Raw genomic sequence first — 26,621 nt, 5'->3', positions numbered from 1 at the left:
GATCTGCAGATCTCATAGACTATAATGCATTTTGCAGGAATGGATATTTTGCAGGAAGAGATCTTTTGCAGATAATGATCTTTTGAGTGTGTACGGGCATCTGTGTGTGCAGCATCCTGCAAAGATTTTATCTGATGGGGAGTGCAGCTTCATAGAATAGACTGTGTAGGTATGGCTCTCATACTACATGGAAGAGGGTAAAATTGGTCTGTGATCTTTCATTTTCCAAAGACTGTTATCTCAAGTGTGTATGCAGCATAAGGCTGCAGTGTGGTGAATCTGTGGTTGCTATAAAAAAAAACACATCTGTGAATGTCTAGGTCATTTTGGAAATGTTATGAAAGTTACATTTGTAATTTTTAAACATTTCTGGTCCCTCAAACATTATTGGCTAGACAGCTCCTACTCGCCCTATTTAGAAGACTTAAAGGGAAGGTTCAAGCAAAATAAAAAAATGAGTTTCACTTACCCGGGGCTTCTACCAGCCCCATGCAGCCATCCTGTGCCCTCGTAGTCACTCACTGCTGCTCCAGTCCCCCGCTGGCAGCTTTCTGACCTCGGAGGTCGGCGGGACACATTGCGTACATTTTTTCGCATTCCCGCTAGTGCAGGAACAATAACACATACATTTTTACGCATTACTGGTTCAATGCGTACATTTTTACGCATTGAACTAGTAATGCGTAAAAATGTATGTGTTAATGTTCATGCACTAGCGGGAATGCGTAAAAATGTACGCAGTGCGTCCTGCCGACCTCCGAGGTCGGCAAGCTGCCAGCGGGGGACTGGAGCAGCAGTGAGTGACCACAAGGGCACAGGATGGCTGCATGGGGCTGGTAGAAGCCCCAGGTAAGTGAAACTCATTTTTTTTATTTTACTTGGACCTTCCCTTTAAGCCTGGTACACACATCCAGTTTTGATTGGCCAATTTTACCACTTCCATATAGTTTGAGAGCTTATCTACACAATCTCTTCATAACATTCGAAATCTGTTGGCCGTGTCACTACATGAAGGTTGTAAAATTGGTCAGCCATTGGCCAATCAAAATTGGATTGTGTGTATGTACCTTAAGAGAAACAGTCTTGATTGACAACTTCAAGGATAGTAGTTATGTTTTGAAGTCAGTAAATTGGTCAGGGTGTGTCTAGGAGAAGGTACTTATTGTTAAAGAGAATCTGTATTGCTAAAATCGCACAAAAGTAAACATACCAGTGCGTTAGGGGACATCTCCTATTACCCTCTGACACAATTTCGCCGCTCCCCGCCCTAGTAAAAGTGGTTAAAAACAGTTTTAAAAAGTTTGTTTATAAACAAACAAAATTGCCACCAAAACAGGAAGTAGGTTGATGTACAGTATGTCCACACATAGAAAATACATCCATACACAAGCAGGCTGTATACACCCTTCTTTTTGAAGCTCAAGAGATCATTATGTGTTTCTTTCCCCCTGCATTTCTCATGCACTGAAGTTTCAGGCTGCTTGGTTTTCTCCTGCAAACAGCTTTGCCCTTGTCTGTAATTCTTCAGTATGTGAAAGCCCAGCCAGCTCAGAGGACGATTTATCCAGCTTGTAAAAGATAAGAGAGAAGAGAGAAGCTGCTCTAATCCTAAATAACACACAGGCAGTGTGCATGGAGCGGCCTGGAAGGGGGAGTTCATAGCAGTACCACAACACTGAAGAACTTGGCAGCCTTCCAGACACAGGCTGACAAGTCTGACAGGGGAAAGATACATTGATTTATTACAGAGACAGTGATAGTATAAAGTGCTGCAGTAAGCCAGAACACATTAGAATAGCTTTTTGAACTTGTAGGATGATAAAAAACAGGATGCAATTTTTGTTACGGAGTCTCTTTAAAGCAAAACCGAGGTGAATCTCAAGTGGAAAAATCGAATGCTTGCCTAATGCTAGGCATACACCTAGCCAATTATGCGCCGGATCGAGCCGCCGGCTCAATGCCGGGCGCATTCTCGCTCGTCCGTGCGAATCGATCCCCACTCGCCCCCGCCGGCGCTGCTTATCACCCGCTCGATTCCCCGCTATTGTCCGCCAGCGGGGATCGAGCGGGGAATCTATCCGGCAGGTCATCGGACCTGTCGGATATTATCAATCGAGCCATCAGTGGCTCGATTGATAAGGGCTGAAAATGCCGTGTATGCCCGGCATAAGGAGAGGGCAGACTCTTGATCCTTCACCTCTGCTGCTGCCGGGACCCTCCGAAATATTCAGGCCATGTTCAGCTTCTGGCCCGAACACTGCCTTGCTGTACCCGTGCAAGCGCGTCCCCGAGTGCTTCCAAAGATGAGCGGATCAGTAGGATGCACACGCCAGTCTGGGCTTGTGCATGTGTAGTGCGCATGCGTCCGTCTTTGGAAGCATTTGGGGCTGCGAGTACTTCCAAAGCCTGCCAAGGAATACCTGGCTGCAGATCTGTGAAACAAAAAGAGATCTAAAGCTCAGCATGGCAGCGCAGATACGATTTTAAAGATTGTCTGTGTATTCTGTGGCTCCATGAAAGGAGCACATTGTGTTCAGTGTATTGTGCAATAAAGAATTGGTGATTTGGGACAATTAAACAATAGGTTTACTAGGCCATTAATTTGTTGCTGATCTTTTTGACCTTTTATATACGGCTTCACCCAACTGATGGTCCAATACTTGTGAGCCATTTGTGCACAGTGCAGCCTGCTGCACCCCAATTGTTAACTTCCATTATTTATATAGGAAGGATGATGGCAGCCTCCCTATTCCTCACTTCAGGTTCCATTTAAAGTAAATGTGAAGCAATTGTGTGTAAATAAATTTTTTTTAAAACATTGCATACTCGCCTATTGAGAGAGAATGCTCCCGCTCCCTTCGTTCTAGTGCCGTCACCCCCATTACCACCTCTTGTCTGTATACAACCAACAGGTTAAATACGCATTCAAGGACCCTCGGAAGGCTTCAGGTGAGCACTCGCGGCCAGGGTTGCTTCCGAGGCCTCCTGAGGGCTCCCACCCAGAGGCTGCAGATATGAACCGGGCACAGTGCTGGAACAAAGACACCGTGAGAGCACCAGGAAGGCTCTATAGGATTCAGAGCCTTCCCCAGGATCGGGCAGAGGTGAGAGAGGCTCCAGCCTCAGGGTGCAGTGTAGGAGGAGGGGGTGCACAACTCACTCAGCTGTCATTCCCCTATTGTGTTTGAAGCAGAGAGAAATAAGAAAAGGGGACACATGGCAGTGACTACAAGCCAGACAACTAGAGATTAAGGTGTTGGGGGCCCCAGGGCGCCCCTTTAATAGCGATCAGTGTGTGACGGCTGGGGTGGGAGGGATGAAGGGGCCTCTTAGTCTAATAGCAATCAGTGTGTGATGGCTGGGGTGGGAGGGATGAAGGGGCACACTTTGGTGTCTCAGCCTTGGGTGCTGGAGGACCTTGTCCCAGATCTGGCCTTCCCTCTCCATAGGTGAGTATACAACTTGCTTTAAGTCCCAGAGAGGAGTTATGATTCATGTTTCTATCCATATGCTGGAGGCATCCCAAAACATTTCTGTCACCTTTCCTTGCGTAAGTCTAAACTTAAAAAAAAAAAAAAAAAAGTTTCAGAACTTTTTGTAATTGATGTGGATCAGTGCTGGTTGCTGAATCCCACGGTAGGTCCAGGTTCTGCTGGCTTCCCATTAGAGGTCAGTGGTGCCAGCAGGCTGATTGTGAAGGGATTAGCCAAGATCGGAATGCAAAGATTCCCTTCCAGACTCTTTTTTTTCTTCTCCCTGGAGTCACTGGCTGCCTTCCATCTCCTCTCCCTGGCCCCCCTCCTCACTGCGGACACCGCTGCTGGCATTCCTGCCTCCTAATTGGTCATCTGGTCACCAGGAGACCCCTTTCCCACTGCACCTTTATTGCTTTCTATTCAACTGGAACATTTCTTGGATTCTTTTTTTTACTTTTTTTTTTTTTAAAAACTTTATTTAGGACTTGATCACACTGAGCGCTTTTTGAGTTTTTTAAAAGCGCTGTTGACTTTTAAAAGCGCTTGAGCAATGTTTGTAAATGGGAGTTTTCTCACGTGAGCGAGCTTTCTTTCCAATCACAAATGAGGGTCATGTACCATTTCCTGGGCGTTTGCACTTCAATCCAAGGTATAGGAAAAAGCGATTTTTCTAAGCGCTTTGCTTCAGAAAGTAAATTACAGCTATTCATTTCCAGGTCAAAGAGTTCACTTCCTGTTTGTAGGAAGAAAATCTCAAATCGCCTAACAAAAGTGCTTAGAAAAGCTCTTCTAAAAATCGGAAATCGATCAGAAAGCGCTGGGAAAAGCACTTATGAAAAAGCGCTCAGCGCTTGGATTGCGCTGGCGATTTATGATGTGAACTAGGCCTTAGTCCCATTTGTAAATGTGTCAACTCTTAAAAATTAGCTTTAAAGTGTACCAGAGATCCAAAGAAGTAAAGATTTGATACTTACACAGGACTTCCTCCAGCCACATAAGCTCGCCTGAGTCCCACGCTGTTCTTCCGCGGTCTGCCGGTCAGCCGCAATCAGCAACGGTAACAGCTCAGTCGCCTCCAGTTTCTAAAACTGCCAAATCGTGTGCAAGAGAGTACTGGTAGAAGTTTCTCTCTTCTTGCAGTTTGGCAGCTTTTTGGTGCAGTGTCACTATGCAAAAACGGGAAAAAAAAACTGATTTAAAGGACACCTGAAGTGATAGGAATATGGAGGCTGCCATATCTATTTCCTTTTAAACCATTCCGGTTGCCTGGCTGTCCTGCTGATCTATTTGGCTGCAGTGGTGTCTCCATAACGCACTTGAAACAAGCATGCAGTTAGACTTCAGTCAGAGAACCTGATTTGCTGCATGCTTGTTCAGGTTCTATGGCTAAAAGTCTTAGAGGCAAAGGATCAGCAGGACAGCCAGGCGATGTGTATAGTTTAAAAAGAAATAAATATGGCAGCCTCCATATTGGTCTCCCTTCAGGTGTGCTTTAATAACACTGGCATCAGGGCTATGGAGTTTGAGTCAGAGTCGCGGAGTTGGAGCAATTTTCCTGGAGTCGGAGGTGGAGACCGTGGTTTCAAAAACTGAGGAGTTGGGCGATTTTAGTACCAAATCTACAACCCAGGTAAGTATTAGACTAAGAAGTCGGAGTAGATGAGTCTGAGTCGGAGCCACTTTGGGTACCAGGAGTCAGTCGGTAGCTTCATAAACTGAGGAGTTGGATGCTTTTTGTACTGACTCCACAGTCCTGACTGGCATAGTGGTGACTCAGACTTGTCACTGTTCCTCGTTGCACAGCATGGAAACCAGTGCAAATCTGTCCAATGTTCTATATCAGTCACAGCTCTTTCGTTCCTGATTTCCTGTTCCTTCGTCAGGAGATTCAGTTTTTCTTCTTTTTTTGTATGGTTTTTGTTCTTTTTTTTTTTCTTCTTTTTAAGGGATATTCTACCCGTGTGAGTTAAAGTGAACCCGAGGTGCGCGTGATATGGAAGGTGCCATATGGATTTCCTGTTGCCTAGCAGCCCCGCTGATGTATTTGGCTGCAGTAGCGTCTGAATCACACCAGAAACAAGCATGTGCCTAATCTAGTCAGATCTGACAATGGCCTCAATTCACTTAAATCATGCTGAAGATAATAAGGCAAGAGAAAACTTACCTCCACACAGCGAGAGGGCTGGTGCACACCGAGCTGCTTTTTCAGCGTTTCTGCAGCCGCTTGCGGCTGCGGATACGCTTAGTCAATGTATCTCAATGGGGTGGGTCACACCAGAGCGGTAGGCGTTTTGCAGAAACGCATACTCCCGGGGTGAGGCATTTTTTGGATTGTGTATGCATTTCTGCCTCAATGTTAAGTATAGGAAAAACGCAAACCGCTCTGAAAAACGGCAGTTCAGAGCGGTTTTGCAGGCGTTTTTGTTACAGAAGCTGTTCAGTAACAGCTTTACTATAACAATATCTGAAATCTACTAAACCAAAAACGCTTCCCAAAAACCGCAAAATGCTAGCTGAAACGCTACAGAAAAATAACAAAAAGCGTTTTAAAATCTGCTAGCATTTTGCAGATCTGCTAGCGGGTTTTGGTGTGCACCGGGCCAGAGAGTTATCTTATCTCTCCATTCCTTAAGTTACCTCCTCTGTAGTTATTTTCAAGCACAGTTAATTAACAGCCTGTCTTTAACTTTAGAATTCTGGAGTTATTTTAAGGATCGATGAGTTAACTTTAGAGATCTCACCTTAACTTAAAGACAGAAGAGTTAACTTTAGGTTTGCCTGAGGTAAAATGTTTCCTGAATACTACATGCCTCATCACCATGGTGATCACTCTAGAAACGTTATTAAAGACAGGAGATAGGCTTAGTGAATTGAGGCCAATCAATGTCATAAACACCTGATATGCTGCATGCTTGTTCAGGGTTTATGGCTAAAGGTATTAGAGCAGGCATGGGCAAACTTGGCCCTCCAGCTGTTACGGAACTACAAGTCCCACAATGCATTTGCCTTTGAGTCATGACTGTGGCTGTCAGATCCTGCAATGCATTGTGGGACTTGTATTTCCGTAACAGCTGGAGGGCCAAGTTTGCCCATCCCTGTATTAGAGGCAGAGGATCAACAGGGCTGCCAGGCTACTGGTATTGCTTAACCACCTTAGCGGTATGGACGAGCTCAGCTCGTCCATTACCGCCAGAGGGTGCCGCTCAGGCCCTGCTGGGCCGATTTTGATGAAGTAAAAAGCAGCACACGCAGCCGGCACTTTGCCAGCCGCGTGTGCTGCCTGATCGCCGCCGCGAGCAGCGGCGAAAGAGGGTCCCCCCAGCCGCCTGAGCCCTGCGCAGCCGGAACAAATAGTTCCGGCCAGCGCTAAGGGCTGGATCGGAGGCGGCTGACGTCAGGACGTCTGCTGACGTCACTCCGCTCGTCGCCATAGCGACGAAGTAAGCAAAACACGGAAGGCCGCTCATTGCGGCCTTCCGTGTTACTTTTGGCCGCCGGAGGCGATCAGAAGAACGCCTCCGGAGCGCCCTCTAGTGGCCTTTCATGCAGCCAACTTTCAGTTGGCTGCATGAAATAGTTTTTTTTTTATTTGAAAAAAACCCTCCCGCAGCCGCCCTGGCGATCTTAATAGAACGCCAGGGTGGTTAAAAGGAAATTAATATGGCAGCCTCCATATCCCTCTCACCTCCAGGTTCACTTTAAATTCGGGGATCATTGCATGCCTTACTCATTTTTATTAAATATCGGTTACGTGCTTTTACTTTTCTTCTGTAACTTTCTCCCGGCAGCAGCAGCCCCCCTCCCCCATCCTATCAACTCTCCCGTCAGGTCAGAAAAGCTAACCCAGTGGAAAAAAATTCATTTTGTTCCCATTAATTATTATGCTGGCACTCCGCAGATAATTTTTTTTTTCTCTCTCCCCTTCATACACTGTTTTTTTTTTTTTTTTTCTTCTCTCCCCTTCCCTCCCTGGCTGCTGTGCTGCTTGGAATGTTTGCGCGAACCAATTAATATGCAAATGAGCTGATAAATATTTATGTGGCAATTTAAATTATGCAGGGAGCGCTTTCAGTGTACTCTGCAAATGAATTGCTCACGGACTTCAAAGTGCTGGCTGCTGCGCTAACGAGGGGAGATTTGCATAAGGCCCTAATCAGCGGCATACTGATTAAGCTTCATTATGGAAACTGCCAGCTGCAATCTTTGTTTCTGTTTTATTACAAAAAGGGGAACTTTTTCACGCTTCAGTTGCCTTGACAATGTCAGCTCGAGCTAGCGGGAGAAGCTGAAAAAGTCCGCACTGCAAACTCCGACTTTTCCCGTCTGCAGTTTCGCCAGCGCTATGGACTAGCCCCCCGTGTGATAGCTATAGCTTCCCGCCTCCCCCCTTCCACCACCCTCTCTTTCTCCCCGTTCTCCCACCAAATTAGCCTTCTTCTAGACCATCATTAGGCAGATAGTTCCTTCCACCTGTTCGGATTCTGAGGAGCTCCGCGAAGCAACCGCCATGCTGGACTGCAGCGACTACGTTCTAGGTGGGTACTCTTGCTTGTGCTGTCGTAAACCGTTTAATATGGTAATAGGGGGGTGTGTGGCGACTCTCTGCATAGACTAATAGCCTATGCAACGGCTTGCATGCCTGGACCTCCCTGCTGCTGGAACGCTGGCTGACTTCGTCACGGGGGTTTAGGCAGCTGTGGATCTGTAACGAGGGCTGCTTTACTAGACTTTGTGCTTTGCTGTGTCTTGTGTGGTTTTTGTTTTTTTTTCTCCTTGTGATAGTTTCATCACCTGGTGACTCTTTATACTGACTTCCCCTCTTTGGGGGCTGGTTGTAGAGAGGGGGATTTTGCAGAAGCGACTCTCTCTGAACCTCTGTACCAGAGGTGACATGTTACATGATGAGATAGACGTGTACAGTGGCAAGTATGTGCTGTGCTGCTTTTCTTTTTTCCCCTGCCTAAAAGAGTTTATAATTGGCTATGGAACTGACAGTTTTTCTCCAGTCAGGGCTCCAGTTTCTCCAATCAGGCTATAAAACACTTTCCTAAGCAGATATCTGGGCTTTTTGCTGTGAGAGGGAAAGATAAAAAGGTTAATAGTTCATGTATTTTTACTCTGGGTCTCTTGAGACACTGCAATTGAGCAGAGACTATAAAAAAATTAAATCTGCTTTGTAAATGTTTATACATAAAATTAAAACCTTAAGATATCTAAAAAGAGTCATTTTTAGGAGTAGAAGGACAGATCCAATTGTTCATCTCATTAGTTTATTTTCACCTCTGGTACACTTTAAAGTCCTCTCTGAACAACTTGATGTGCTTAAAGTGTGCTTGAACTTAAAGGGGACCTAAAGTAAGCTTTCCATATTTATTATATTTAAATATTTTATTATAGAGCTATTATCATCCTGCTGATTTTTTTGTTGTTGTTGGCTGCAGTAGTGTCTGAATCACACAGCTGAAACAAGCATGCAACTAATCCAGTCAGACTTCAGTCAGAGCACCTGATCTGCTACATGCTTGTTCAGGGTCTATGGCTAAAAGTATTCGCCATAGAACCTGAGGCGAGAGTGATATGGAGGCTGCCATATGTTTTCTTTAAAACCATACCAGTTTTCTGGCAGTCCTGCTGATCTATTTGGCTGCAGTAATGACCAAGTAACACCAGAAACAAGCATACAGCTGATCTTGTCAGATCTGACAATGTCAGAAACGTCTGATCTGCTGCATGCTTGTTCAGGGTCTATGGCTAAAAGTATTAGAAGATCAGCAGGGCTGCCAGGCAACTGGTATTGCTGAAAGGGAAATAAATATGGCCGCCTCCATGAAACTCTCACCTCTGGTTCTCTTTAAAGGAATATGAAAGCTGACAGGTCTATTAATAGTTAGGGATGGAGTCAAAACTTGGGCAGCGTTGGTAGGTTAACCCCCCCCTTAACTTCTTCCTGACCGCGTCACGCCAGTAGGCGTGGCCGCGGCGGCAGCCCCAGGACCGCCTAACGCCAATTGGCGTAAAGTCCTGGGGCTCTGTTTTGCAGGAGATCGCGCGCAGGCTGCGCGCGCATCTCCTGCTTGGGGGGCGGAGCTCCGCCCCGCCTTCAGTCTCCGAGCGGCTATTGCCGCTCGGGAGACTGTTAGACGCCGTGATCGCCGTCTATTTACTTTGTGCAGCGCTGCGATCAGCAGCAGCGCTGCACTGGGGACAGCCGTGTGACACGGCTGTCCCCCTGGGGGACAAGAGAGCGATCGGCTCTCATAGGCAGAAGCCTATGACAGCCGATCGCCGTAATTGGCCGGCTGTGGGGAGGGAGGGAGCGAGGGAGGGAAGGGGTTTAAAGGAAGAGGGTTTTTTTTAAAAAAAAAAAGGCAACACAAATATTTATTTAAACAAAAATAAACATGGGGGGAGCGATCAGACCCCACCAACAGAGAGCTCTGTTGGTGGGGAGAAAAGGGGGGGGGGAATCACTCGTGTGCTATGTTGTGCGGCCCTGCAGCTTGGCCTTAAAGCTGCAGTGGCCTTTTAAACTAAAAATTGCCTGGTCACTAGGGGGGTTTAGCCCTGCAGTCCTCAAGAGGTTAAGGACCAGGCCATTTTACATGCGGTAGGGGCGTATTTGGGGGGTCAGACAGCAGGATCCCCAGTGTAGCTAGCTGGGCATGGTGTCTCCAGTATAGCCAGTATATTGAGAGCTACATGTACTCGGGTGGTTAAAGGACACCCAAGGTGATTAACACCAAATGAAATAAACAATTGCATCTATCTTCCTTCTCCTAAAAATGACTTTTTTTAAGTTTTAACAGTTTTTTTTTTTTTTATTGTTTTTGCTCAATGACACATTCATTGAAGTATGCCAGAGCTAAAATCTATGAAATATTGACCTTTTTATCTCTTTCCTGCTCTCAGAATCCATTTTCTGCTAGGAAAGTGTTTTATAGCTGGAATTTCTCATCAGTGAGGGTCACACTGTAGTCACTTCCTGTCTGAGTCAGGACTGAGTCTGCCACTTACATGCCTGATATTTAACTCTTTCAGGCAGAGAAAGGAAAAAAAGGAACACAGCCTAGTTTGTGTGCTAGGCACTGTACATACACATGTCTATCATCTTCTCACATGTCACCTTGGGTATCCTCTAACCCTCCTCATTCAAGTAAAAAATTTGAATTGTTTGAGGACATGCGGTATGTAAGGCAGAAGAGCACGATATGCTGTTTATTTAAAAAAGGAAGTTGATGAGTCTCTTCATAGTCCTCAACTCACATTTCTCTTGAAAGACGAAGTAATAAACTTTCTGAAATCATTCCTCTATCCAGGAAACTAGTCTGTAGCACACCTGAAGTGAGAGGGGATCAGGGGCGTAGCAATATGGGGTGCAGAGGGAGCGACTGCATCGGGGCAAGAGGGGCCTGCCCTCAACTACAGTATATTAGCTCTCTATTGGTCCTGTGCCCATAATAATCACTTCTATAGATACTTTGAATAGCAGTAATCATTAACAAACTGCTCCCCACCCCCTTCTTGCACCTCTGACACTGTGGTTGCCCTTGGCAGGTTTTCGGGCAACTTATCAATTGTTACGTAAAGAGTGCTTGGGGGGGGGGGGGGGGGGCGGCAATGTAAAACTTGCATCAGGAGCCACAGCTCCTTAGCTACACCACTGGAGGGGATATGGAGGCTGCCATATTTATTTCCTTTTAAACAATGCAGATTGCCTGGCTGTCCTTCTGATCTTCTGTCTCTAATACTTTAAAGTGGACCTGAACTCTTGCCCAGGACAGAAGAAAATCAGATAGAAATGCACCCTGTATGTATTTAGATAGTATAACCTGTCTAACTCTACCCCATCTGTGACTGTAAGTGTAATTTGCTCTCTCAGCTATGTCAGCTGGCTGCCTGGGCAGAGCAGCTAATTTGTAAATCTAGGATGTTAACCCTATGTCTGCTTCCATGAAAGCAGGAAGTAGACACACTGCAGATTTATTGCAAGTATTTGTATCCGCTGTAACAAATGTTTTTCTTTAAAGGGTATTATGCTGTTGTTTCTTTTTTAGAGCAGAAAGGGAGTTCTGGGTTCAGGTCCGCTTAAATGTCAGCCTCCAGCTCTCCCTTACTTCAGGTTCCCTTTAAAGCAGACTATATATACATAACAGTCACAGCCGAAAACCTCCTTACCACCTCCTTGTGCACTCCTTACCACCTCGACTACAAAGCGCCAGGGGGAGTGCACAATATAAAAAACACAAAATCCAGGCTCCTGCCCTTGAGCTAGGACATTTAAACATTTGTAGATTTAATGGGGAGGTGCTGGAAGGGGTGTGGCCAACAAAACCTCAAAATGAACTTCTGCACACTCATGCAAATCCTCATACTAATCCATTCACAAAAATCATGCAGCAATCAATGTAGGGCCAAGTTTAAAAGCTGGGATCTTCGTTACAAGAATAAAGTCTCTTCCGTAGTCACATACAAAGCGTAGAGGTAGCCCAGTGTTGTATGTGTCCTAACTCTGGCCCTGTAACATGCATAGCACAAACATGCACGCATTCAGTGCATCAAAACCTATCTAAGGAATAGGAGCACATATCCTTAACGGCTTCCCTGGGTCATCTAACTAATCCTGCAAGGGAGCTGCTAATACCTACATATGTACCATGCGAACACACCAGCAAGCTGTGTGTTAAGATCGCTAAAGGTGGCCATACACTGGTCGATTTGCCATCAGATCGACCAACAGATAGATCCCTCTCTGATCGAATCTGATCAGAGAGGGATCGTATGGCTGTCTTTACTGCAAACAGATTGTGAATCGATTTCAGCACTAAACCGATCACAATCTGTGAAGTTGCCGCTGCCCCCCGCACACATTACCTTGTCCGGCCGGCGCGTATCCCTGCTGTCTTCTTCTCCGCGCTGGGCTCGGAGTCCGGCTGGCTTCACTGAACTTCCTGTCCGGGGGAAGTTTAAACAGTAGAGGGCGCTCTACTCTTTAAACTTCCTGCCGGATCAGGAAGTTCAGTGAAGCCAGCCGGACTCGGAGCCCAGCGGGGATACACGCCAGCCAGATCAGGTAATGTATTGCCGCTAGCGTCGGTCGTCGGGCATTCGAATGCCACTATCGACGCACTCCCGACCCGGCGATCGAGCGAAATCTTCTGCACAGACGGATAGACTGGAATCGACGGGAACGATTCATTTTGGACTGAAATCGATCGTTCTGTCAGCGTTTGCGCAGCTATTTCACAGCAGATTTGCTCTGCATTGGCGGGAAAATCGCTAGGTGTATGGGCCCCTTAATAGGGGAAGAGGGAGAGCACTAGATAAAATCCTAGCCACAAAGGATCAAACACAATTTAACCACTTAAGGACCAGGCTAATTCTGTTTGATCTGTGCTGGGTGGGCTCTCCAGCCCACAGCACAGATCACATTGCAGCCAGGGCGACCAAACTTCCCCAAACCGATACTATTCCCCACCCCCCCACACAAATTTTTTTTTTTCCCCCACTAGGGGGATGTCCTGCTGGGGGGGGGGGGGGTCTGATCGCCGCCGGCTATTTTGCTGTAGCGGGGGGGCTCCTCAAAGCCCCCCTCCGCAGCGTTTTTCAGCCTCCCTCTCTTTCCCTCCCTTCCCACCTTCTCATTGGCGGCACAGGACGGAGATTCGTCCTGCGCCGCCTCTGATACCAGCGATCCCTGGCCAATCAGAGGCCGGGGCTCGCCGATCTCCTTTACGGCACTGCTGCGCAGCAGCGCCATGCGATGTAAACACTGGGGCTTTCTTCCCCGCGTGTTTACATGCCGCAATCGGAGGCTCGCAGGCTGTTCACGGAGACACCCTCCGTGAACTGACGTGGAATGTAATTCCACTTACGACCTGCCGCTGCCTATCGGCGTTAGGCGGTCTTTAAGTGGTTAAACACAAAATCTAGGCTCCTCCCCTTGAGCTAGGACATTCATACACTTGCAGAGGGGGAGTGCACAATAGACAGTAGCTGCTGAAATGCATCACTTTAAGAACAATGGTGGAACAGATGGCTCCGTGATATTTACTTTGCTGGACCTTCATAACCTCTCATAAAGCCAGCCCACCAGAGAGAGGTCCAGCGGATGGGACAGTGACTGCAATAGGCATTGTTAGCCATAATTTTTGTGAACATCACTTTTTTTCTTTTAAAAGTTAGCCTTTCAAGGCTCTATGCACATCAACATTTATTCAAATCGATTGCAGAATGCAATGTCTAGTCACAGCCAGCCGCCTACTGAGATCTAAGCAATCCTGCTCTGACCGCGGATTGCAGAAAAGGCACTCAGACTTTGTTTTGGAAGAATAAAATTCTGAATTCATGTTAAAGGGAACTTGAAGCAAGAGGCGTATGGAGGCTGCCATATTTATTTCCTTTGAAAGGGACTCCGAGCACCTCTCATGGGCATGCCTTTAACACTCCGACCAGTACTGCAAAGTACTTAAAGATGCATACCTTTCTGTAGCTTGTGCTCTCCTCTTTCATATGATGTCTGTATTGCCGTTCTACACCAAATAGTTTTTTGTTTGATTTCAATCTAAAAATCGCAGCTGCCATCTTGGCTATGTTATAACTTCCGGGTCACCCCTGTCTTCTCTGTTAGAGAAGTGCATCACTGAACGAAGCAGGAAGAGGAAGTGACACGCATGGCCATTGCAAGAGGCTCTTCCAGAGGGGTCAAAGCACGACTTTGTTGGAAGTCGTCTGGCTTAAAGGGAAGGTTCAGGGAGGGGATTAAAAAAATAAAAATAAATTTCCACTTACCTGGGGCTTCCTTCAGCCCGTGGCAGGAAGGAGGTGCCCTCGCCGCCGCTCCGCAGGCTCCCGGTGGTCTCCGGTGCCCGACCTGGCCAGGCCGGCTGCCAGGTCGGGCTCTTCTGCGCTCCATTTCCTGGCACTTCTGCGTCCCACGCCGGCGCGCTGACGTCATCGGACGTCCGCCGGGCTGTACTGCGCATGCGCAGTAGTTCTGCGCATGCGCAGTACAGCCCGGCGGACGTCTAATGACGTCAGCGCGCCGGCGTGGGACGCAGAAGTGCCAGGAAATGGAGCGCAGAAGAGCCCGACCTGGCAGCCGGCCTGGCCAGGTCGGGTCGGGCACCGGAGACCACCGGGAGCCTGCGGAGCGGCGGCGAGGGCACCTCCTGCCTGCCACGGGCTGGAGGAAGCCCCAGGTAAGTGGAAATTTATTTTTATTTTTTTTAATCCCCTCCCTGAACCTTCCCTTTAATGGCATGCCCATGAGAGGTGCTCAGAGTACCTTTAAGCAATACCAGTTGCCTGGCTGTCCTGCTGATCCTCTGCCTGTAATACTTTTAGCCATAGACCCTGAAGAAGCATGCAGCATATCGGGTGTTTCTGACATTGACAGATATGACAAGATTAGCTGCATGCTTGTTTCTGGTGTTATTCAGACACTACTGCAGCCAAATAGACCAGCAGGGCTGCCAGGCAACTGGTATTGTTTAACTGCTTAAGGTTTCAGGACATAGATTCTACGTCCTAATTAGTCCCCCTGTGTGTTCTAGGACGTAGAATCTGTCCTGCATGAAATACCGCCGTCTGCCGACGCGTGTTGCTGCTATGTGCACGTAGCGGGGCGCACACGTCCAGTCACACGTCGCAGTCACGTGACTGGTCCTGTGAATGACTGTTGCTGTTAGCTAGCAACAATCATTCAATAAAGTTAGAAAAAAAAAATGTTTCAAAGTGACATGGGCCCAATAAAATTCCCCATTAATTTTTAACCCAAACTTAGCCTATTAACCCCTGCAATACCTAAACCTGTTTATAAACTTTTGCCATATTCCGTATACAGGGAAAAAGAAATGATGATGATATCCTCTCAGGTGTGCCACAACACCTACATAGACTTTATACTAATAAAAAGGATATATGTAGCAAAAAACTGAAGAAACTTGAAGAGTTTATATGCAAAAATACAAAAGAATTTTATTGAAGACAACACTTCTGCAAAAATATGTATAAAAAGTATCCATCAGGGAACATTTTCCATAGCAAAGAATGGCAAAAATGCATCAGTTGTTAACATCAAGATTAGTGCAGTTGTGCAAATTGAGGCGACAACGTCGACTTGTTTCGGGATAGACCCTTCATCAGGCCTCCACAAATAGACACATCTGTATAGTTAACACATGTTCTTAATAAACATCTGGACAACATCAAGCCAGGTATAACCACTCATCCAATTTTCAGACACAGGAACCGCACAAGGCAGGAGCTGGAGAGGAATGGCAAATAAACTTTTGCCGTCAGTAGTGATCGGATGCAATCGCTAGGGGCGAAAGTTTGTGGCCCCAATGCTCTACAGTTGTAACGCTCTGCCATTGCCTAGCAATGCATCTGTACAGCTCTATGCCCCCTGAACTGTCGCCCAGCGAACGCATTAGATCGCCACAGACGCGCAGACTGGGGATAACGGTCCACCACATGCTCAGCTAGAAGTAAAATGTGGCATGTGGGGTGTCATTTTAATCGGGAAGGGCCAAATAATTTTTGTAAAAGTTTTATAACTGTGGGATGTGTGATGTGAAAATTGGGTAGGGTGAAATATGAGAAAAATGGTTTTTCTGCATTAATGCCTAATTTTTCCCCATAAATTGACTAAAAAACAAAATAGTTTATAGTCGTTATCTAGTTAAAGGGAACCTAAACTGAGAAGGATATGGATTTTTCCCTTTAACCTCCTTGGTGGTAATCCCGAGCTACGGTCGGGGCGGAAAATCGCAGGTAAGAGCGGTAATCCCGACCTCTGCTCAGGGTAGCTGCCGGAGGCTGTGCGCAGAGCAATGCGCGCAGCAGGAGCATTTCTACAACCTCCCGGGGGATCCCGACGTCGGCCGCCATTCTTCTTCCTCTCCTCCGGGGCTTTGCTTCCTGCTGGTGAGATCACCGGCTGTCGTCATCATGGCAACCGGCAATTCAACTTTTAGATTTGCATCTTCCGACTCAGACTCCTCAGTTTATGAAACCACTGACTCAAACTCTGACTCCGGGTATCCAAAATGACTCCGACTCCTTAGTCTAATACTTAACAGGGCTGTGTATTTTGTACAAAATCCTCCGACTCTTCAGTTTATGAAATCACCGACTCTGACTCCAACTCCGACTCTGGGTACCCAAAATTGCTCCAACTCAGACTCCTCAATTCCGACTCCAACTCTGACTCCACAGCCCTGCCTGGCAGCATGATTGTTTCCAGGTTTTAGGGTCTCAAAGGGTGCAAAAAAACTACACCGCTTTTAGACCCTAAAATCCAGAAAGAATCAGAACGCCAAGGGGGTTAAAATAATACCAGTTTCCTGACTCTCTTGCTGATTCTGTGTCTTTAATACTTTCAGCCACAGCCCCTGAACAAGCATGCAGATCAGGTGAAGTCAGACTGGATTAGCTCCATGCTTGTTTCAGGTGTGTGATTCCTCCACTATTGCAGGCAAAGAGATCAGCAGGACTGCCAGGCAACTGGTATTGTTTAAAAGGAAACATCCATATACCTCTCAGTTAAGGTTCCCTTTATATGCAGATGAGGGAGGTTCAAAGAGGGTCGGCACTACACACGGCTAATTCTGGGTGGGTCGGCAAGATACCCCTTGAAAGACAATCCCACGGTGGTAAACTGCGTGCTCAGGATATGTACATGAGTGAATCTTGTAGGCTTAAGGATGAAAGTAGAAACATCCGGCACTGCAGTAAACGTATTGTGCTTTTATTTTGTTCAGACTGTGATCATAAAGATGCATACAATGTACTTGTCAGCAAATAAATGGCAAACGATACAGTCCTACCGTGGGTGTGTGGCAGCGGGTGCAGGGTGCAAATCGGGCAGCCTAACGGCCGTTTCGCACGGCGGTGCTTCTTCTGAGGCTATTCCACGCTGGCACTCGGTGAGGATCTGGCTTTATTTCCTGATCCGTTGCGGCGGGTGGGCGGCGCGCACTTCCGCCCTATGTTACCACGCCTACCGGTGCTCGGCTGGGCCTATCATCGTCGCTCGCGTCGACAGCGGGCGGGGATGGATGGAGTGACTGACGTCAGCGTGACGTCTCTAGTAAACAAAGCCAGTGTATTCCCCGGCATGTCAGAGCATTAAGCTCCTATAGGGACGTCAGGGCAAGGCTTGCAGGGAAGTAAAAGTGGTGATGTCAGGTTAGAGACCTGTGTATAGGTGAAGGAAAGTGATGTTACTAGTGAGGGGAAACAGAAAAAAAGGGGGAAAGAATAATTAGAATAGTGAAGATGCAAGATAAGAAGCAAGTCTTACATCTGACTCGGGGGCTGTGCGATCTTCCATAAAAAAGAAACCTTAAATCATCTTAACAAAGAATTAACACAAGTGGGACCAGTTGGTCCACTGGGCTTTAGTCCACAGTTCACGTGGTCTGAGGGAGATCAAGAGATTCTATCGATGCTTCAAGACCTGGAGAATGAGGGTTCAGGGAGAGATAAAAATGAAGAGGGAGAACTTTCAGCCACTGTTCCCTTTCCTCCCCCTCCACCCTCCCTCCCTTACCCACCCTCCCTTTCCCAGTCCGCCACCCAGTCTCCCCTTTCCCCCACAGAGCTGGAACGTCCCCCTTTTAGGCCCTGTAAGTCCATTAAACCCTTCCCAGTTCAGGCAGGGTCCAGTCTTGACCTTTTTCAAACCATAGTGGAGAGGGAGATGAAGGCCTTGAGCTATCCCCCAGTATCGCAGAATGTTTCAGATAGAGAGATGAGAGCCTTGAAATGGATTAGAAATCGCCCTGACCTAATAGTCAAGAAATCAGACAAAGGGGGCTCCATCGTGGTCCTTTCGGTTGACCAGTATAAGGAGGAAGCGATGCGTCAATTGGGGGATGAAAGGGTGTATTCTCAAATTAGTTTTGATCCCACCTTTAAATTTCAAAATGCTTTGAGATCCCTCCTCCGCAGAGGAGTAGAGGGGGGTTATCTCACGCAAACATTAGCTAGTGGCCTCCTTCCCGACTTTCCACGTAAGCCAGCATGGTATTATCTCCCGAAGGTGCATAAATCCCGGACCAGACCACCAGGACGCCCCATAGTCTCGGGTGTGGGTTCCGTGACTGAGAGGTTGTCTCGGTACCTGGACCACCTCCTGAGACCCTTTTTGGAAGAGGTGCCTTCCCACATGCTTGACACTATGGAGGTGTTAAGGGGTGTGGAAGGGTACACTTGGACGCCAGGGGACATCCTGGCGTCCATTGACGTCGAGAGCTTATACAGCCGCATTCCACACGAATCGGGTGTGGAAGCAGTGCGACGCTTTATGAAACGTAAATGGGATGACACAGGATTGATTGAATATATATGCGACTGTCTCCTGTTCGTGCTCAACCATAATGCGTTCCGCTTTGACGGCATGTGGTTTAGACAGATGTCCGGCACTGCCATGGGCACGCCGGTAGCATGTGTCTATGCCAACCTGTTTCTGGCAGCATGGGAGGAGGATTATGTCTACGACACATCCAACCCCTTTTTGTCGCACATCAGGAGGTGGTCCAGGTATGTGGATGACGTCCTGGTGTTCTGGTCTGGAACCGAGGAGGATTTTCGTCACTTTGTTGCATATTTAAATATCAACGAAGTGAACATGGCCTTTACCTATGAAATTGGCCCCCAAAAATTGGCCTTTCTTGATTTGGAGCTGGAGGTTTGTGGTGACCGCCTGTTTACCAGGGGCCACCGCAAGCCCACAGCAACCAACGCACTCCTCTGTAGGGACAGCTTTCATCCTACACACGTGGTGAATTCAATACCTTACAGTCAATTTCTGCGCCTTAGGAGGAACAATTCCAGTTTGGATGACTTCCTATCACAGAGCAAAGACCTCACACAGAGATTGACAAGTAGGGGCTATCCTGCTAAGAGTGTAGATTTAGCATTCAATAAAGCAAAGAGTAGAGCAAGAGAGGACCTCTTATGGGAACCACAGAGTCGAAAGAAAGAGAAAGTGGTCCCCTTAACATTTGATTACACTCTCATGTCGCAATGTTTACGAGAGGTTATTGAAAGAAATTGGTCTTTACTCACTAGGGACCCAGTCCTGAAGGAGATCCTGCCCGCAGCCCCCTTAGTTGCTTTCAGACGTGCACCCACTATAGGTGACCAGGTCACCAGAAGTGAGTTCAGGACCCAGAGGGTGGAGAATTGGCTGCAGATGGGACGACCAAGGGGCAACCACAGGTGCAAACGCTGCTCCCACTGCCAGTACATGCAGACAGGCAAGCAATACCGCCTTGGTGCACTGGAGTGGACGGTGCGAGACTTTATAACTTGCAGCACTATGTTTGTTGTTTATGCCCTGTGGTGCCCTTGTGGCCGTTTCTATGTGGGCAAGACCACTCGTCCCCTTAAGGAAAGGATTCAGGAGCATTGGCGCTCCATTGATAACGGGAAGGGTGCCCCAAGGCTAATAGAGCATGTACGAGAGAAACATGCTAGTGACCCAGCGGTACTAAGATTCTGCGGTCTCACTCAGGTGAATATCCCCACAAGGGGTGGGAACCGGGCACGTCTCCTTCTGCGAAAGGAATCCCTAATTATTATTAGAAGTGAAGCAATGGGACCCCTTGGGTTCAATGATCATAACGATCTGGCCTGTTTTTTGGAACCTTAAATTGCTGGAAAACTTTGTACATGTGTGTTCCCTTGGTTCTTCTCTTTCCTAAATGCCATCCTGCCTCTTGTCTCAAATGAATATCTGGTTCTCAATGAGTATATGTATTTTAAATATTTGGAGAGTTGAATTATGTCAGACTGTGTGTCCTCAGACGTTGATTCAGTAGGAGGTCACACGGTAGTGACAATATTTCCGGATTAGTTTGACCTGCTGCACACGCTAGCGTTCCCTCTCGCACAGCCCCCGAGTCAGATGTAAGACTTGCTTCTTATCTTGCATCTTCACTATTCTAATTATTCTTTCCCCCTTTTTTTCTGTTTCCCCTCACTAGTAACATCACTTTCCTTCACCTATACACAGGTCTCTAACCTGACATCACCACTTTTACTTCCCTGCAAGCCTTGCCCTGACGTCCCTATAGGAGCTTAATGCTCTGACATGCCGGGGAATACACTGGCTTTGTTTACTAGAGACGTCACGCTGACGTCAGTCACTCCATCCATCCCCGCCCGCTGTCGACGCGAGCGACGATGATAGGCCCAGCCGAGCACCGGTAGGCGTGGTAACATAGGGCGGAAGTGCGCGCCGCCCACCCGCCGCAACGGATCAGGAAATAAAGCCAGATCCTCACCGAGTGCCAGCGTGGAATAGCCTCAGAAGAAGCACCGCCGTGCGAAACGGCCGTTAGGCTGCCCGATTTGCACCCTGCACCCGCTGCCACACACCCACGGTAGGACTGTATCGTTTGCCATTTATTTGCTGACAAGTACATTGTATGCATCTTTATGATCACAGTCTGAACAAAATAAAAGCACAATACGTTTACTGCAGTGCCGGATGTTTCTACTTTCATCCTTAAGGTTCCCTTTAACTAGTCTGTGAGGTGTTTAAAATTGTTTACTCTTCACATGGGTCAAATTGGCAGATGGGGGGAATGCTTGAAAAAAACCCTGTATGGCCCGGTGCACACCAAAACCGCTAGCAGATCCACAAAACGCTAGAGGTTTTTGGACGCAGATTTCAGAGCGATTCTAGGCATGCTTAGAGGGTTTTTCTAAACATACCTAGCCTAGTTTTTGGAGCGTTTTTTTTTTTTTTTGTATTTTGTGTAGTAGATTTCATATATTGTTACAGTAAAGCTGTTACTGAACAGCTTCTGTAACAAAACCGCCTGGAAAACTGCTCTGATCTGGCATTTTTCAGAGCAGTTTTCCACTTTCCTATACTTTTACATTGAGGCAGAAACTCATCAGAAATCTACAAAATGCTGCAGCCCCCGAGTTTGCGTTTGTGGAAAAAACGAACCGCTCTGGTGTGCTCCATCCCATTCACTTTCATTAGCCAAGCGGTTTCCCCCCTGCAAGCGTTTAAAAAAAACAAAACGCTGCAGAACCGCTCTGGTGTGCACCAGCCCTAAGACTGCACTCATCAGTAGTTTATTTCTTCATAATTTCAGGCTGATTTATTACAGACACGCTCTTGCTGTGGGGGCTGCACGTGACTGCAATAGTGCAGTGTTCTCCCCAGAAATTTTTTCCGGCCGGGTGGCATGAAAAAGTAGCCGGGTGGGGCGAGATGATAGAATGCAGGGCCGGTGCTTCTCTGCATAAGTCTGCTTATAATATAGCAGGAGGTGAGCCGATGACAGCCGGGTGGTCACCAAAACTAGCCGGGTGGAGCACCCAGCTAAAAGAGCCCGGGGAGAACACTAGTGCCGAACATATGTCCAGGCAACATGTCTGTACAGCATCCTTTCCTAAGCTGTCACCCAAAACCACCACAAAACTTTGTTTTGGGACAACAGCGATTTCACATGAGGGCTTTGCGGGTGTTTTTCGTTCCTGGCAGCTATTCTAGTGTAGAGCAGACTAAAGTATTCCAGCCCCGCCTTCCGTCCGAGGCTGATATACAGCGCAGACCTGAGCTTTATTTGTCTGCTAACAGTATTCAGTGGTTTACGAGTCCATAAAGAATGTGATTATGAAGACTTCCATTTGCTGAGCAGTTTTTAGGTCTCAGAGAACAAACTATAGATTGCTACATGAATTTTATTTAAGAATTATTGATTTTAGGAAGAATAAGTCGTTGGATAACATTACCCTATTTTATGGATATTTTCAAATGGACGGGCCATTTCCAAGATTATTTGAACATCCACTCCCCTATCTGTAGCTCATGCTATGCAGTGCATGTATACCAGCTTGTATAAAGCCTACATTTCTTGTGTTTTCACTTAGTCTTTGACATGCCTAGTTTTGATAAACTCATATCTAGAAAGCGTGTTGGATGCTTAATTTACTTTTTTTCCCCTGTGTGTTACATTCCCCCCCCCCACACACACACACCCAACTGCTGGATCAGTCCACCTAGGTGAGGTATGGTGGGGGGGATCAGGGAGGTGGTACCAGTTCGGTTTTCCTTACCAGGGAGTTATGTACTTGCAAGTTGCGCACACACGCAGATAAGATGTACTCCCCTGGTATGCCCATTCACAAGCTGTGAAAGGAGTAATGGGGTGCAGAGACCATGCCACAACATGTGAGTACAGTGGTTTCTGATGGAACTGCAGGATATGATAACAATTAGATTCATAATAAGCTATTTGAATTTTAATAATTTTTATTTTCAAAAACAAATTCCTGATGTAAACATTTTTTTTTTTTTTGACCCTGGACTTAGGCCCGGTTCACATTAGCGTTCCCTGTTCGGATTCACCTGATCGGATCCGGACCGTATACTGTACAAACGGAACGTACGTTCCGCATAGCAATGCAAAGGCTATGCGGACGTTCACACGCGTCCGTTCCGTACAGTACGGAGCCGGATCCGGACTCCAGACACACTTTTCCAACATGCGCTATTTTTGGGCCGGCTCATCCGGCCCACGCACCCGGACCGGAGCCTGACTGCACCATCCGGGAACAGAAAACCAATGGGAAACGGAAGCACAGAACACACTGGCTTCAAACACCTGACGTTCTACCGCACTTCCTATGCGTATTCTAGCGGCGATTTTGGATGGGGACACATGGGCAAGCATTTTGGAGTGGAGCAGCAGTGACTTTTAACGTGCTGGAGCTGTTGGCAGTATGTTGGAGGTGAGGCCTATACAGCGAGGACCTGATTCCACAGGTGCACCTTCTGCTGACCTCCCAGACCCCAAAATTTGTATTTATTTCTACTCTCTTTTGCCAAACTTATCCGGATCGCATCCTGTTGTACACCTGATGCAACCTGACCGGATCCGGATCAGAACCGTACGGTTCCGATCCGGATCCGGTCAGGTCATCCGGTCCGTTTGGCAGAGAAACGCAAGTGTAAACGGGGCCTTAAACTTGTGACCTCATACTTCACAGGCAGAGGCATAACCTCTGGACAAACTCAGCTGCCAACTGGTGATGCATTAACATTTTTAAGTATCCTGATGACTTCATCATTGCAATTTAACACCACTGTTCTAGTGACCAGGTGATCGACCAGACAGCTATTGGGCTAATCTTGAAGAAATTATTCATTCAGACTTTACAAGTTGTTTAGCTGTGGTCTTCCAAGCCACTCAGGGACACTCCGGCATTGTTCCTGTTCCTCCCCATCCTACAACCCTCGCTAATTCTGCTCCTGCTGCATCATTTATGAATTCCCACCCCTGCTTACATAGGGGGAGAGGTGAGGTACTGTCATTGGTCTGTGTAATTGAAATGCTTCCCCTCCATTTGGTAACAGAGGAAGGGAGTGGCTTAGTGGTCCCACCTAGCAGTGAACGTAGGAGGTTGTGAGGCTGCAATAATGTGACAGTTCAGTAGCAGATAAAGACCAGGATGGAACTTTGTTTGCATAGCTCAGATGAAAATATAAAGCGGGGGGGTTGTTAAAACTTCAGCAGGCAAAGAAGTTGTCAAATTCTCCAGTATAAAAGATCACCAGCAGCTGTAAAGAAGGTATTGTGTGAGTTGGTCATCTGACAATAGACCACACCCCAGAATCCTCCACCCTTCCTGATCTGCCAAACGGCCAGTGCACATGTGCAGCGGGGTGTCATCAGACGAAGCACTCGCAGACGACCGCTGTACAATGGCCTCTGCTAAGAACAAACCTTTTCAAACTTGTTTGAAAATCACTGACCAACTGTGAACGATGGATAGACTACATATAAAGGTGCCCACTAATGACACAATCTTTATTGTATAATTTTACCAAATGTATGTAGCAGACAGTTAAACTGAGTGAGTATACTTTTGAATGGATACTCTAGTCTCTCATATTCCATAGACTTGGTAAGATTGTATTATTCATGAGCACCTTAAAGGATACCTGAAGTGAGGGGGATATGTTTAATTTAATTTAAAACAATGCACCTTGCCTGGCTGTCCTGCTGATCCTCTGCCTCTTAAGGTACTCCTACACTATGTAGATTTCCAGTCGATATACAGCAGATTCGATCACTGTGATTGAATCTGTTGGGAAATCGTTAATGCCACTGTTGACCAAACCGATTTCCCTACAAAATCGATCGATTCATTCGATCTGTCCAGGTGGAAAATTTTGCTCGATCGCCAGCAGGTTGGCAGCACGTCGTTAGCAGTGTTCGATTTGCTGATGACCGACGCAGCAATAATATTACCTGTCCGCTGGCTCGAGTCAGTGCAGTCCCTTTCTCCGGCTGGCCTTCTCAGTCTCCTCTTCATGTCCTGTCCCGTCCTGTGAGAAGGCGAAGTTCACACAGAGTGCCCTCTACTGTCTAAACTTCCGCTTCTCACAGGAAGGGACAGGAAGTGAAGATGCAGAGGAAGGCCAGCTGGAGAAAGGGACAGCACGGACCCGGGGACTCGCGTCGGCGGACCGGTAATATCATTGCTGCTGGCCATGGAAGCAGGAAGGCTTAGGGGCGGTGAGCAGGTGTCAGCTCCACAGGTTGTGAATCTACTTCATGCTGAAATGGATCCAAAAATTTGTTGGCAGCCAATAGATCCCTCTCTGATCAGATTCGTTCAGAGACGGACCTGGCGGCAATTGAGCAGTGTATGGCAGCCTAGACCCTGAGGCACTTTCATTGGGCCTCGATACCCAATTTTAACACAGGCTGATGCTATGGCCCTGTTCAGACTATGGCCTCAATTCACTAAACTTATCTCCTGTCTTTAAAGAGGAACTGTAACGACAAAACGGCCCCTGGGGGGTACTCACCTCGAGTGTGGGAAGCCTCCGGATCCTAATGAGGCTTCCCGCGCCGTCCTCCATCCGTCAGGGGTCTCGCTGCAGCCCTCCGTGCAGCGGTGACGTAATATTTACCTTCCTGGCTCCTGCGCAGGTGCTCTGACGGCTGTCGACGCCGAAGTAGGCGGAAATACCCGATCGCCGTCGGGTCTGCTCTACTGCGCAGGCGCAAGTTTCCGGCGCCTGCGCAGTAGAGCGGACCCGACGGAGATCGGGTATTTCCTTCTATTTCCGTGCCGAAAGTCGCCACAGCGCCCCCGCTGGAGCCAGCAAAGGTAAATATTGAACTGACAGTCGGCACAGTCACCGGCTGTTCGGAGGGCTGCGGCGAGACCCCCGTGGGACAGAGGACGGCGTGGGAAGCCTCATTAGGATCCGGAGGCTTCCCCCACCCGAGGTGAGTACCCCCCAGGGGATCTTTTTAATGTTACAGAGTCTCTTTAATAACTCTTCTAGAGTTATCACCATGGTGATAAGGCATGTCGTATTCAGGAAACATTTTACCTCAGGCACACCTAAAGTTAACTCTTCAATCCTTAAAATAACTCCAGAGTTAGACAGGCTGTTTATTAACTGCGTGTGAAAATAACTACAGAGGAGGTAAATTAACTACAGAGGAGGTAAATTAACTACAGGAGAGGTAACTTAAGGAATGAAGAGATAAAATAACTCTCTCACTGTGTGGAGGTAAGTTATCTCTTGCCTTATTATCTCCAGCATGATCTTAGTGAATTGAGGCCTATGTGCGTTCCTAGCAGTTTTTCCAGAACGCGTATGGGCAGACTTTGCGCATAGAAAAAGCTACTAATGTTTTTTTATAGCCTCGTTCACATGTATGCGTATGAGACGCATACGTTTCTCATCCGCATTGCTGCACGCAGTTCTGTGCGTCACGCACAGAAGCGGATGCAATGAAAGTCTATGGACGCGTATCAAAAACGCTTATTGCGTTTTTACCCTGCGTTTCCCATTGTTTCCTGTGTGACGCACTTCCCTTCAACATGGAAAAACGCAATAGAAAACGCACGAAAAATGCATATAAACGCATGCGTTTTTCAACTTGCGGTTTCTTTGCTTTTCTATGCGTTCTGCAAACACTGACAGTTTTAACAGGGCCTAAAGCAATCACTCTGAGGTGATGCACGTTGACTGGTCATGTAATTCAATGACTGGGATATTTTGTATTTAACTGTTTGGCATTAGCGTTGCGGTGAGCGGGCAGACTCCAATTTTCTTCTCACATTTTTTTTCTTGCAATACATATTTCC

General features: G+C 47.2%; 1 protein-coding gene across 12 annotated transcripts in view; it reads left to right on the top strand.

The window, feature by feature from the left end:
* Positions 1-26,621, top strand: part of POU2F1 (POU class 2 homeobox 1) — a 244,598-nt gene that overhangs the window by 102,222 nt on the left and 115,755 nt on the right. Inside the window, exon 1 of one of the 12 annotated variants that reach the window (XM_068270830.1) lies at positions 7,954-8,011. The exons of the other annotated variants lie outside the window; for them this stretch is intronic. Coding sequence (XP_068126931.1) covers positions 7,984-8,011 — 28 coding nt within the window. The 5' untranslated portion in view covers positions 7,954-7,983. Of the gene's footprint in view, positions 1-7,953; positions 8,012-26,621 lie in introns of those variants that run through there. 12 annotated transcript variants of the gene reach the window in all.

Source organism: Hyperolius riggenbachi, chromosome 2 (assembly GCF_040937935.1).
Source record: "Hyperolius riggenbachi isolate aHypRig1 chromosome 2, aHypRig1.pri, whole genome shotgun sequence".
Lineage (NCBI taxonomy): Eukaryota > Metazoa > Chordata > Amphibia > Anura > Hyperoliidae > Hyperolius > Hyperolius riggenbachi.
This window is presented reverse-complemented; position numbering and strand designations above follow the sequence as displayed.